The sequence below is a fragment of the Hevea brasiliensis genome, chromosome 9 (genome assembly GCF_030052815.1).
Source record: "Hevea brasiliensis isolate MT/VB/25A 57/8 chromosome 9, ASM3005281v1, whole genome shotgun sequence".
Lineage (NCBI taxonomy): Eukaryota > Viridiplantae > Streptophyta > Magnoliopsida > Malpighiales > Euphorbiaceae > Hevea > Hevea brasiliensis.
The window spans coordinates 13849595-13861742 of NC_079501.1; the positions used below are offsets into that span (position 1 = coordinate 13849595).

Here is a 12148-nt window from a genome sequence, read left to right on the forward strand (position 1 = left end):
AATCAAATTGATTTAATTTTTAATTAAAAAATTAAAAAATTAATTTTTTAATAATAAAATATTAAAAATAATAATTTTAATATTAAATAAATTTTATTTATTATGTTTTTTATGTTTTATTAAATTTTATTTTTTTATTATAAAATTTAGTTATTATTTGATCCAAAATTTAATTTTGAATTTATTAGAACTGACCGAAAGTAAATTATATGTGGTCTTTTTTAAATAATAATAATAATAATGGAGTTTGATACTAGCATTATAAACATGGAGCCAATGCAAATTTTTATCAACGTAAATGAAAAATCCAAACATAACAGAAACTCTTCTGCGAGTTTACCTCCTCAAAACCATCCTCTCTCTCTCTCTCTCTCTCTCTCTCTCTCTCTCTCTCCTTCCGTCTCCTGTACCTCAAAATCCTATCAACCCTCGTAATAAAAATTCTCTCTCTATTCCTATTCACCCATGTATATATAATTAATGGCTATCTGTCTTCAGATCTGCCTTGCTTGCCTTCTTCTGCCATTTTCATCTTAAACAAGATCCATGTAAAACGAAAACTGAGACCTTCTCCTCCCTCTATGCGTATCAGATTCGAAGAGCTATAACATGGGTCGTCTGTTCACGATCGGGCTAATAACAGCATGGTACTCCTCAAACATTGGAGTATTATTATTAAACAAGTACTTGCTTAGCAACTACGGATTCAAGTACCCAATTTTCCTCACCTTATGTCACATGATGTCGTGTTCTTTGCTCAGTTACATTGCCATTTCATGGCTCAAGGTTGTGCCTTTGCAGACGATAAGATCAAAAGTGCAGTTTTTCAAGATATCTTCACTTGGGATCATTTTTTGCTTATCCGTTGTTACTGGCAATGTTTCGCTTAAGTATCTTCCTGTGTCGTTTAATCAGGCCATTGGGGCTACCACTCCCTTTTTCACTGCTGTTTTTGCATATTTAATGACATTGAAGAGGGAGAGTTGGGTTACTTACGTCACTCTCATTCCTGTTGTTACTGGTGTTGTCATCGCCAGTGGGGTAATAACTTCAACATTTTCTTCTTCTAATTTGTTAATATCGTTAGTTCTAATCTACTTTTTGTGATATTTTTGCCAATTTTGTTCTTGAAATTGCTAAAAAAGTCCAGTGCTTACATTGAAAGAACAATAATTAATTGTCTGATGTCTATCATTGTTAATTATTGAAAAATTAAGAGAATTAGGTTAATAATGTTTGTTTTGGTGATTGATGTTATAATTTTTTTCTTGTTACATGACCAAAGGGAGAACCAAGTTTTCATCTCTTTGGTTTTATAGTGTGTATTGGTGCTACAGCAGCACGTGCACTCAAGACAGTGTTTCAAGGGATTTTGCTGTCTTCTGAAGGGTAATAAAATGTCTCTTTACTTTAGCAAAATTTGAAACTGTGTTATGTTTTTCTTATAATACGAATGCTTTTACCAGGGAAAAACTCCATTCAATGAACCTATTAATGTATATGGCTCCTGTAGCTGTTGCTTTCCTTATTCCTACTGCAATTTTTATGGAAGGAGATGTAGTTGGGATCACAATTGCCCTTGCCAGGGATGATATGAAATTCATACTGTATCTGACCTTCAATTCTGCACTGGCATATTTTGTGAACTTGGCCAATTTCTTGGTCACTAAACACACCAGTGCCTTGACACTCCAGGTATATACTCCTCTGTTTCAAGCATTTGCATTTCCTGTGCTTCATTTGCTGTAACAGGATCATGTTTAACCTATTGTTACAATATATCGTATCATGCTGTGATACCCGCATCATATGTTACAATAAACACCTTAGTGGGTTATTGTTAATGATTAGGGAGTTCACTTTTAGGCCATGTGGTTTGGCTCGCCTCCTAGTGGTCTAGTCGAGCTCGGCTCAGCTACTCTGCTCATGACACCTACTCTCATATTGAGACATTCAATATGAAATGTTTTCTCCTGATGAATAAACTCGAATCCATAGAGCTTGAGCAGTTACCATTTAGGAGAATTTAGGGAAGCGTTTGCATGTGAATTGACCTATGCAAATTATGTACTTTGACAAGAAGGATCATGTTTGTTCAACTCAGGGCATCAGATTCTAATGGATGATTAAAATTATGCGGAGAAACTAAATAACTATTTACTTATTGCTATAAATTACATTAACCTAAATTTTGAATATTAAAAGTTCGGATGAAATTCAAAAGAGGATACCAAGCCTAAATTATCCTGAAGTTCTCTGTTGAGAATTTGAAGATCCGGTCACTATTTGAGTTTCTTGCAAAATACCAATTTCTCTTTCCTCTTAGTAAACCTTGTCATGTATTGGAGATTAGCTCTAGAGGTTGCTCCATTTTCTGCAGGGATTGCAACCCTTTTTCCTTGATAGAGGTCTCCCTCCACATGTTTGCCCACCACTAAAAGAATGGAGATGAAGCTCAAAAAGAAGTATATCAAAGAGAATAGACACATAATTGTTCATTAATTGACAAGGATGCAATATATTTATCTTTATCTAGTCATGAGTTTTTTTTTCATTCATCCAGATAAACTGACAGAAATATACACTGGGTTTTCCAGGTCCTGGGAAATGCGAAAGGGGCTGTTGCAGTTGTTATTTCAATTTTGATATTCAGAAATCCTGTATCAGTGACTGGTATGTTTGGATACTCAATAACTGTAATTGGGGTCATTCTCTACAATGAAGCCAAGAAAAGGTACAAATAAGACAGTCATCATGCATGGTATACAGATACAGATTCGATCTTTTTTCTGACTTTTATTTAACTGAAGATATATTCAGCAGTAGCAAGCTTTGTGACTAAGGCTGTAAGTTCATGTCACAGATGCTATAACTTGACCTCTTTCAAGTTCTGACAGTTAATAGCAAGGAACCATAAAATAAAGGAAGGCTTTTTCTCAGCCAAGTGCTGCTGGGCAATCTATCTTCGCCTTGTTTGGAGGGTGGAGAATATTTTGACTGATTCATCCCTAAAACCTTTTTTTTTTGTTTTTCATCTTTACAAAATTTTGATCACCAAAAGGTACAATTTTGGTTAATTGATAGGAAGATGATATGAGAATTTTAGCTTTATTGATTCATTTTTCTCCCCCTAGTGGTAGTCGACTTGTATTCTCTGTACTGGCGCTTGGCAATTGGCATCTGCAATTCATTTGCAGCACCTTAAGATGTACTTTAACTTTATTTGTTTGAAAAGGCATCCACAAATTCTATATTAGCATCATAGTTCGATCGTGACAATTTCAAGTCCTATAGCACGGAACTGTTCTGCCAGTCATAATTATAACCGTTCTACCAGAGTCATCTTTGTAACTTTTCACCTCGAGTACTCAACAAAAAAAAATCAATTTCAAACAGCTTATCAGTCTACTCATCTCTCATTTGGCTTGTTCAATAAAAATTCCCACGTCATGCAAACCAGAAACACCAGCCTTTGCCTAGTCCTTGTTGGTATCACTTAAAAAAGGTATAAGTAGAAGGAACTTAAAGCAGAACTAAGCCACAACCATGAATGGACTTATGATACATGGAAAATAGGTAAAGTTTCTCGCAAAACATTTAAAAATCTTCACTGGAAAAACTTCAGGAATTCTACTGACTACAGAATGATTAGTTGTCTACACAGCCAATGATGAAAGTACTAAAGTAACAAACATCCTAAGCACAGGTTCAAAAATTTAGCAGTGAATGCAAGGAACAAGAAGACAAGACTAGTAATGCAAGTGACAATTAAAGTTGGGGCTTCATCCCATCCTCATCTTCCATCCGTTTAAACTTGGGATTTAGTCACATCCTTATCTTCCACCCGTTTAAGCTTGGGGCTTGGTCTCATCCTCATCTTCTTCTATCTTTGGAGCCAAGTAGAACCTGATATAACCCATCTCAGCGATCTTGTACTCAACCACAACGGGGAGCTCTGAAGACAAGCTGATTGTAACCGTGTTTGACAATGGGGTCGCCTTGGTGAAGGAGTTCATGTACCTCAATGCAAATGTCAATGATACTGGCTCGTTCATTTCTATGATTGTTGCTTCTTCTGGCTGTAAAAGATTATATAGCCCATAGATCAGTAATAGCCATCTCCTGATAAAGTTGCATAGCAATCAAACAGAACATAGCTATTGAAAAACATCCACCATCAAGAAAACTGAAATAATTTTTTGCCAGCACCTTCAAGTAACACAATTTGTAATGATCATACGTCATAAGAGAATACCTTATCTACTGTCGTATTCTGCCTGACAACAATATTTGCAGTGCCAATATCACCTCTTGTAGAGAACTTTACTCCTTCCTTCGTCACAGAGATCACAACTACACGCACATATCAACCAAAAGTTTTAGCAAGTTAGAAAGTACATAAATGAAACAATCAATGAAGCAACATGTATAGAAGATGTGGATCTCATTAGTAAGTATATTTTGACATACCAGTATCGCCAATGCTGGCAAGATCTTTACAAATTTTTGCAAACTCAGCTGACGGCATCCTGACAATAGCATGATATTCTGCCTCAGGAATTCCCAGGTGCTCACTATCAATGTCCATCAGTTTCATCTCAAAATCCGAAATTTTGTCTTGAGCTTCAATGCATTAAGAAAAGGGAAAACAAACAATGAAAATATCAATTTCTTGTCTCGTGCATGAATTACGCACACACAGATGCCTGCAGATGAGTCAAAATTATTATTGATTGACCTTAGAGATAATAATGTGTACCAAATGCAGAACAAAGCAACAACTCAGATGGAATTATCATATGTAATAACTAGGGGAAGTTAACTGAAATTCTTGAGTTCATAATTGAAAATGCTTACTCACTTCTTGCATCCCAAGCATTTAATTTTAACTGAATTTTTCTTTTGCTTCACAGGATCAACAGAAGGATAAACTCCTTGAATGGCAAAAACCCATGCCAAGTCAAATCAATTAGAAATTTAGAATATGTAGAACTATAATCCAACATGACAAGAAAGCAAACTTCTTTTAACCAAAAAATCTTAACTAAAAAAAGAAGCCCTAATTTTCAATTTTCAGTATGTTCATAGATAAACGCAGATTGTTGCTTCCCACGCAATCTAAATCTTAAACATCAAAATGCTAATTATCCAGAACCAAAAGCCCTCAGTTCGTCAAGAAAACAACAGATCACAAAACAAACAAATGATAGTCGAAAATATAACAATTAACCAAACAAAAAAGCCAATCAAAACAGCAAATCCCTAATACTCATAAACCCTAATCAATCCAAAAAAAAGGAAAGAAGAGATAAAATTGAAAAACAACATACTAGGGCTTTCAAACATAAAAGTGACGGTATCGCTGCCATCGTCAGCCTTGATAGTGATGATGTCGTCATTTCCAGAGCACTTCAACATCTTGGACATGTTATTGAGATTCATACCCATGGAAATGTTACGGTCACATCGGTAGTGCTCAAAACCCTCTGATCTGAGGAGGAGAGCCACCAGGGCCACGTGGCTTGAATCCATGGCCTGGAGAGAGAAGCCCGTCGACGAGCAATCGAAGTTGGCATCATTGACCAAATCCTTGATGGCCTCAAGCACTTTCTTCAGAAGGGATCCTTGAACCAGTCTAAGCTCCAACATCTTATTGCTTTCTTTCAGGTGTCAAATTAGGGCTAGGGTTACAGTTAGGGATCCGTGAGAAAAGAGATAAGGAGGCTTTGAGAGTGGGGTTGGTTTAAAAAGGAGCGCGATTAGGATTGGGCGGGATTCTGGAAGAGTGAGCTTTTGTTCCCGCCACCACTGTGACTGACAAGGAGGGAGGAGTGATTGTATAGGGTCGTTTATAATTTTGTTATCATGCACCCATATTCCAGATGATAATGGGCCTAGTGTCTGTTTGAAATAGGCTAAATCCACAAATTAATTTTAAAGGTTCTGTTTGTTATATGATTTTTATTTTTTATTCGTTTACATTTTTTCCAAGTGTTTCAGACTCTATGTGTTTGATGGTTGCTTAGGGAATTTACTGAGAGAAAACGTTTTCATATTTAGAGATAAATTTAAGAAAATTTCAAAATAAATAAATTTTTAATGAAAAAAGCATTTTCAAAATTTAATAAAAAAAATGCCAAAATCATGTAGATGCATTTATGGATTTATCCACAGTCATAAGTGGCTGGCTTTTGATTAATTACTATTTATTATTTTTATTAATTTTATATTCAACAATAAATGAAAAAAAAAATGAAATTCTTATAATAAATGAAAAATCCTTACAATGTTATTCAATGAATTCTCTAGAAACTAAAAACTAGTTTGGGAATTTGTTAAATTTTAGGATGAATTATTGTTTAATTCTTAATTTTTTTACCATATAAATTAGTCTAATTTTACTTTTAAATTATATTGGATAGTCCGTGCATTTTAAATACATCTCTAAATTCATTACTCTCTCCAAAGTATTTTACATTTTTTATTCCAAAATTTAATTTTATTAACAAATTTATCATTTCATCTAAAATCAATTTAATTTTCTATTAATTAAAGGAAAAAAAAATAGTTATACACAAACTTGAGATTAAATGACAAAATTATCCTTATTAATAAAATTTCCCCTCTCTTTATTTATTTTTTGAATATAATTAATTTAGATTAAAAATAATAAAAATATTTTAATGTTTAAAAATAAAAATTATATTTATTCTATAAGATAATTTTTTATTTTTTATAATATATTTAAAATAAATTTAGAAATTTAGAAATTTTTGTTATTTCAGATATTGAAAAACTAAAAGTTAAAAAAAAAAAAAAAAAAAAACCACTTGAATGTATTAGAAGATAAATAGAAGAAGCAGATGAATAACTTTTTAAAAAACGCAGATGAATAACTTTTTAAAAAACTAACATTGGAAAGTATAATTATTTTTTAAAAAGATTTAAATGTGTTAATGGTTTCTTTTTAATTACTAATAATAAAAAATATTTTTATAATTTTTGAAATTTAATTTTTAAAATATCTTTTTACCAATATTAACTAAATTGAGTAAAAAGAATCTTTAAATTTTGTTTTATTTTTCTCCTTAACGTTGACTAGTTAAGAGCATGGAAATAAAGACAGTTTTTTTTTTTTTATAGTAAATGTCTTTATATGTTTTAAATGTTATTTATAAGTGAAAATTTTATTAAAAATTATGAAGTAAAAAGAAAAAGGAAGTAATCAATAGTAGAATAATGAAGTCAACAATAACTACTAACTAATTAATAATAATAAAAAAAAACTAATTAATAAATTATAAAGAAACGAAGATGGGAAATTTGATGATGAAGCAGAAGCAGCTCCTAATAAAATGAGCAATAGAAGGCCAGCAATAACTGAAAAACTCGGCTAGCTTCACTCAACCTTCAATGGCTCTCCATTAGCCAACAGAAACCTGTTTTTTTTCATGCCCCTCTTCTTCATGATCACTCCACTGCTCTGTTTTTAATACCCTGAATCCTTTCTCTCTCTCTCGCTCTTATTATTGTCCAGTGCCCTTCTTCTCTCCTCATGTCAGATCTCAAGCCTAAATCTGAGATTTCCTTCGCTGAAGTCTTTCTCTGCAGTGCCTTCGCTGCTTGTTTTGCCGAGGTGTCAACTCTCTTCTTCTTTCTATTTATTTCTAGTTAGTTTATAGATTTGAATTGAATTTTTAATGATGATTTTTCGGAATCTTAATTTTGGGAGATTTCTTTTTTAAGGGTAGCTGCTTCCTTCTATAATATGCGTCTTTGATGCCCTCCGAAACTGTAAAATGCATATTGGGGTTTTGAATGAAAGCTGACCATGACATTTTGCATGCTTATTGCGCAACATCTAAGCTGATTGGCTCCAGTTTAAGTGGAATGTAGGTCAAATTATATTGTACACTTGAGTTGATTTACGGTAATTTCGGTTAAAAATTAAGAATGAAACCGTGGGAATGTTTTTGTCATTTCATTTTCGTATCTAATCTTCCCATCATCATTTTACTGAGGGGTTCAGCTCTAATTAATTTGTTTTTGTAGTTTCGGGATTCGCGAAGATGCTTTATCTCAGTTATTCTGAGAGTGTGGTTCAATGGAATAACTTTGTAGATATGAAAACTCGTTGCAGATAATATAGGCATTACAGTCTCAAATCTGAACTGCTTATTGAGCTGCATTGTAGCATAAGTTATGAGATTGAAATAGCCCGTTCGGGCTTTTAATTGTTAGAATACTCTTTTATATTTGCTAAATTTGTTTTGTTTTCATTACTTGTTCATATCTTGTTTATTATTATCATATTTTTACATATATTGCAATCTTGATGCCTAGGATGCAAGTGCACCACACAGTTACTAAATTCACATATTTGTATCTATTTTGCTTCCGGGTTTTACAGTTCTGTACCATTCCTTTAGACACTGCCAAAGTTAGGCTTCAGCTCCAACGGAAAACTTCTACTGGGGATGGATCAATACCTAAATACAGGGGTTTGCTGGGGACGGTAGCTACTATTGCTATGGAAGAAGGTTTAGCAGCACTTTGGAAAGGCATCACTGCAGGATTACATCGTCAGTTCATTTATGGAGGCTTAAGGATTGGATTATATGAACCTGTATGTTATGTCTTCAATATTTTGCTCCCATGGATGTGATTAATTGTTGACAGACACTGATATCTTTGCACAAATTGCATGTTGGATAGGTCAAAACATTTATGGTTGGCAGTGATTTTGTTGGAGATATTCCTTTATACCAGAAGATACTTGCAGCTTTTATAACAGGTGAGCACATTCGTCAAATGTCTCTGTTCTGAATTGTGTTAAACAATAATCACTTCTTCCTGGCCTTTTTTGTGTCATTTAAGTGGATATTGCATATTTATCTTGTCAACTTATTAGAAAACCCTTCACATTGAACAGGTGCTATAGCAATTGCAGTTGCTAATCCAACTGATCTTGTTAAAGTGCGGCTGCAAGCTGAAGGAAAATTGCCAAATGGTCTGCCCGGGCGATATGCTGGAGCTTTGGATGCTTATTTTACCATAATAAGACAGGTTGGTTTCCTATAATGCAGTAGTCATTTGTTTGTTAGTAATTTAATGTATTCATGCTATACCCTTTTAAAGTAGGAAGGACTAGGCGCCTTATGGACTGGACTTGGACCTAACATAGCACGAAATGCAATTATAAATGCTGCTGAACTAGCCAGTTATGATCAAGTGAAACAGGTACAACCAAGTGTTTAGTTTTAGGTTGCACTTATTTCACGTTTTATTTATTGTTGAAATGGCCTGTGGCTATATAATTGCCTAGTGACATCCTAATCTCAATCTAGTTATGCAGACAATTTTGCAAATTCCAGGGTTCATGGACAATGTTTTTACTCATCTCCTAGCTGGTCTCGGTGCAGGGTTTTTGGCAGTATGTATTGGTTCTCCCATTGATGTGGTAAGTATACTTTGTCCACTTGCTGGTAAATCTAGCAAATACGTGGTAGCAGCTCAAAAAATTCATCATCATCGCTTATAGCCATAAATTCTATTTTTTATATGAGCTTTGTTCCTTTTTGCTTGACCATTCTTAATGATAACCTATTGAATACAAGAGTTATCGAAAATAAAGAACATAGTATTTGGAATGATAATGAAGCCAGTAAAATATTTTGCTATTGTAGCAATTGACTATATCTAGAACACACAAGTGACGATTGATATTTATTTGACATTTAGGCCATGTTTGGTTCACTTTGAAAATAGGAATGGAATTCAATTCTTGTAATAGGATTCTGTTTTCTTGTTCAGGACGCAAGGAATTAAAATTTTTATGATATTCTTATATCTAAATTGCTTGAATTTTTATTAAAATGGAATCTATTTTTAATTATATTTTAAAAATTACTATTAAATTCTATTTCATTATTTCAAAAATAATCCTGGAATAAAATTCTTGTAATTTAGAAATATATTTCCATTCTCATTCCATTTCCAAAATAAACCAAACATGCCCTTGGCATAATCTAGAGAATTCAGCATGGGAATAACGAGGGTTGTATCATGGGAGATTGTGTTACAAAATTACTTTGTATCATGTTGATCTTATTTTGCAAGTCTATATACTTTTTGATGAATGATGGTCACCTAGTAAGTCAACGCTTGATTGGATGCTGTGCATGTTATGTTCTAGGTGAAATCTAGAATGATGGGAGACTCATTGTACAAAAGCACTCTTGAATGTTTCATAAAGACACTGAAGAATGAGGTACGTTAACAGTTCACTTGCTATAAGTTTGCATCTGGGTTCCTTCTGTACCCTGTGCTATGCTGATATATCACTATACTAATTTAGATAACAGTAGAAGATTAAAACTGATATCGGAAACTTCTAACTTTTTAATGTTTCGATAATTTCCAGAAACTGTATAACAAGCATGTGTAACCTGCTTAATCATTGCAAGTTGTTCTTTTTTCTTTTTTTAACCCAAGTTTTTTAAAATTTTTTATTTGTGCAACTATTGTTAATGTGTTGAGGTTGAATCAAAATCTACTATTACATATTTACATGAGAATATTGTTCCACTGAAACCACTACCTTGATCATGTTGGTAGTGATTTGCAACAACTATGCACTGCAGGGGTTTTCTGCCTTTTATAAAGGCTTCCTCCCAAATTTTGGTCGGCTGGGATCTTGGAATGTCATTATGTTTTTGACTCTTGAGCAGGTATGATTTGCACATGTGTTCTTTTAACTTTTGGTGTTATTCTTTTTTAAATATAAATTTTAAGCAGTTCTTTCATTTTTTTCTTCTGTTCATTGGTTTGAATTTGTGGTTGTATTGTAAATTCCTCAATGTAAACACACCTGGTTTGTGAAAGAGTTAAAACATTTGGATTGCAAAAATTTTTGCTTTCAGTGAAGAAAACTGCGATCCTTGCTTTATTGTACCTTTGTGAGGATATGTCAACTTCTGATTATTTTGGATAAACCAATCCTTTTCTTTTCTTTTTTTTTTTTCCAGGATTTAACGATTCAATTTTTCCATTGCTATGCTGCTATGACAATCTTAGCTTAGGTTTACTTATGCGTTACGGATGCATTTGTTCCATACAGTTTTATGTTTGGAAAGGAAGAAGTACTATTCCTGAACCTTTTCCATTGACCATTTCATGGAAAATCAAGGATTTAACTATCGAACTATTTATAAGTGGCTGTCGTTGTTACTGATGATCTTAGCTTAAATTCACTTTATACTTGGCATGGACACTTTTTCGCATACTATTATATGTTTGTGCTGGATAAAGTACTTTTGCTGTACCATTTTTTTCTTTGAACATTTCATGGGAAATCAAAGGTTTGTGGTGTTATTATTATTATTATTTTATTTTTTTTGCTTACCCTGCTCATATAAGCCATCCAGTTTACTGCTAACCATGAAAAGGCTTATTATTATTTACTTGGTTATTGTAGGTGAAAAGAATATTCACAAGGGAAGTATATTATGACTAGTGATGAGTTTAGTAAGCAAGGAGACTTGCATCTGCGTGGTATTTTGGCTCTTCAACTGTTGGAGTTTTTTTTCCACCGGAAATAAGGTTCAATGCTTATATTCTTTTCCACTTTGGTAACAGTGAGAAATGTCTTCCTATAATAGACAAGTTTCTTTTCTTCCTATTCAATCTGAAAGCATCACTTTATCATATCATAATGTAATCAGAAAGTGACTATATCCTCGCATGTTCTTTCCAACGATTAAAACCCTATGTTTTTTTTTCTTTTCTTTTTTTTTTTTTCCGCTCTATTTAAACAAGTAGCACCCATTCTTGTAATATTGTGCAACACTTGCTCAAGTGGATCGAATTGTCCTGCATCTGTATAGAACTCGATTAATGGCTGGGTAATTCATTCTCTCATTTTTCTTGATGTCCTAGTTAGTTTTTTGTGCTTATTGCAATATGCATAATTCAACTCATTTTTATTGATGTACTAGTTTTTTGTGTTTATTGCAATATGCATAATTTAGATGGTAAGTCCTCACAAACGTTAAAAACGAGGAAGAAAAGAGTGTGGGTGCTCAGAAAGGACTGCATCTCTCGCAGTTGCTCTTTCCATTACTGCTCCTAGAGGCTCCTAATTTCCAGC

At 33.3% G+C, this 12148-nt stretch overlaps 3 protein-coding genes across 3 annotated transcripts; 2 read left to right on the forward strand and 1 right to left on the reverse strand.

Annotated features, from left to right (window-relative positions):
• The first annotated feature begins 281 nt into the window (after window positions 1-281).
• LOC110640655 (probable sugar phosphate/phosphate translocator At3g11320) lies at window positions 282-3256 on the forward strand. Its single transcript, XM_021792037.2, has 4 exons — window positions 282-1041; window positions 1286-1389; window positions 1467-1695; window positions 2598-3256. The coding sequence occupies exons 1-4, from the start codon at window positions 610-612 to the stop codon at window positions 2742-2744; spliced, it is 912 nt and encodes a 303-aa protein (XP_021647729.1). The 5' UTR covers window positions 282-609; the 3' UTR covers window positions 2745-3256.
• A 278-nt stretch (window positions 3257-3534) lies between these two features.
• On the reverse strand, window positions 3535-5929 carry LOC110640656 (proliferating cell nuclear antigen). The gene is made up of 4 exons (XM_021792038.2): window positions 5331-5929; window positions 4471-4623; window positions 4256-4353; window positions 3535-4079 (listed from the first exon to the last, which is right to left on the reverse strand). The coding sequence occupies exons 1-4, from the start codon at window positions 5647-5649 to the stop codon at window positions 3849-3851; spliced, it is 801 nt and encodes a 266-aa protein (XP_021647730.1). The 5' UTR covers window positions 5650-5929; the 3' UTR covers window positions 3535-3848.
• A 1393-nt stretch (window positions 5930-7322) lies between these two features.
• On the forward strand, window positions 7323-11929 carry LOC110640626 (mitochondrial uncoupling protein 2). The gene is made up of 9 exons (XM_021791995.2): window positions 7323-7636; window positions 8411-8626; window positions 8716-8794; window positions 8933-9066; window positions 9142-9240; window positions 9356-9460; window positions 10196-10270; window positions 10644-10730; window positions 11477-11929. The coding sequence occupies exons 1-9, from the start codon at window positions 7556-7558 to the stop codon at window positions 11513-11515; spliced, it is 915 nt and encodes a 304-aa protein (XP_021647687.2). The 5' UTR covers window positions 7323-7555; the 3' UTR covers window positions 11516-11929.
• The last annotated feature ends 219 nt before the right edge of the window (window positions 11930-12148 follow it).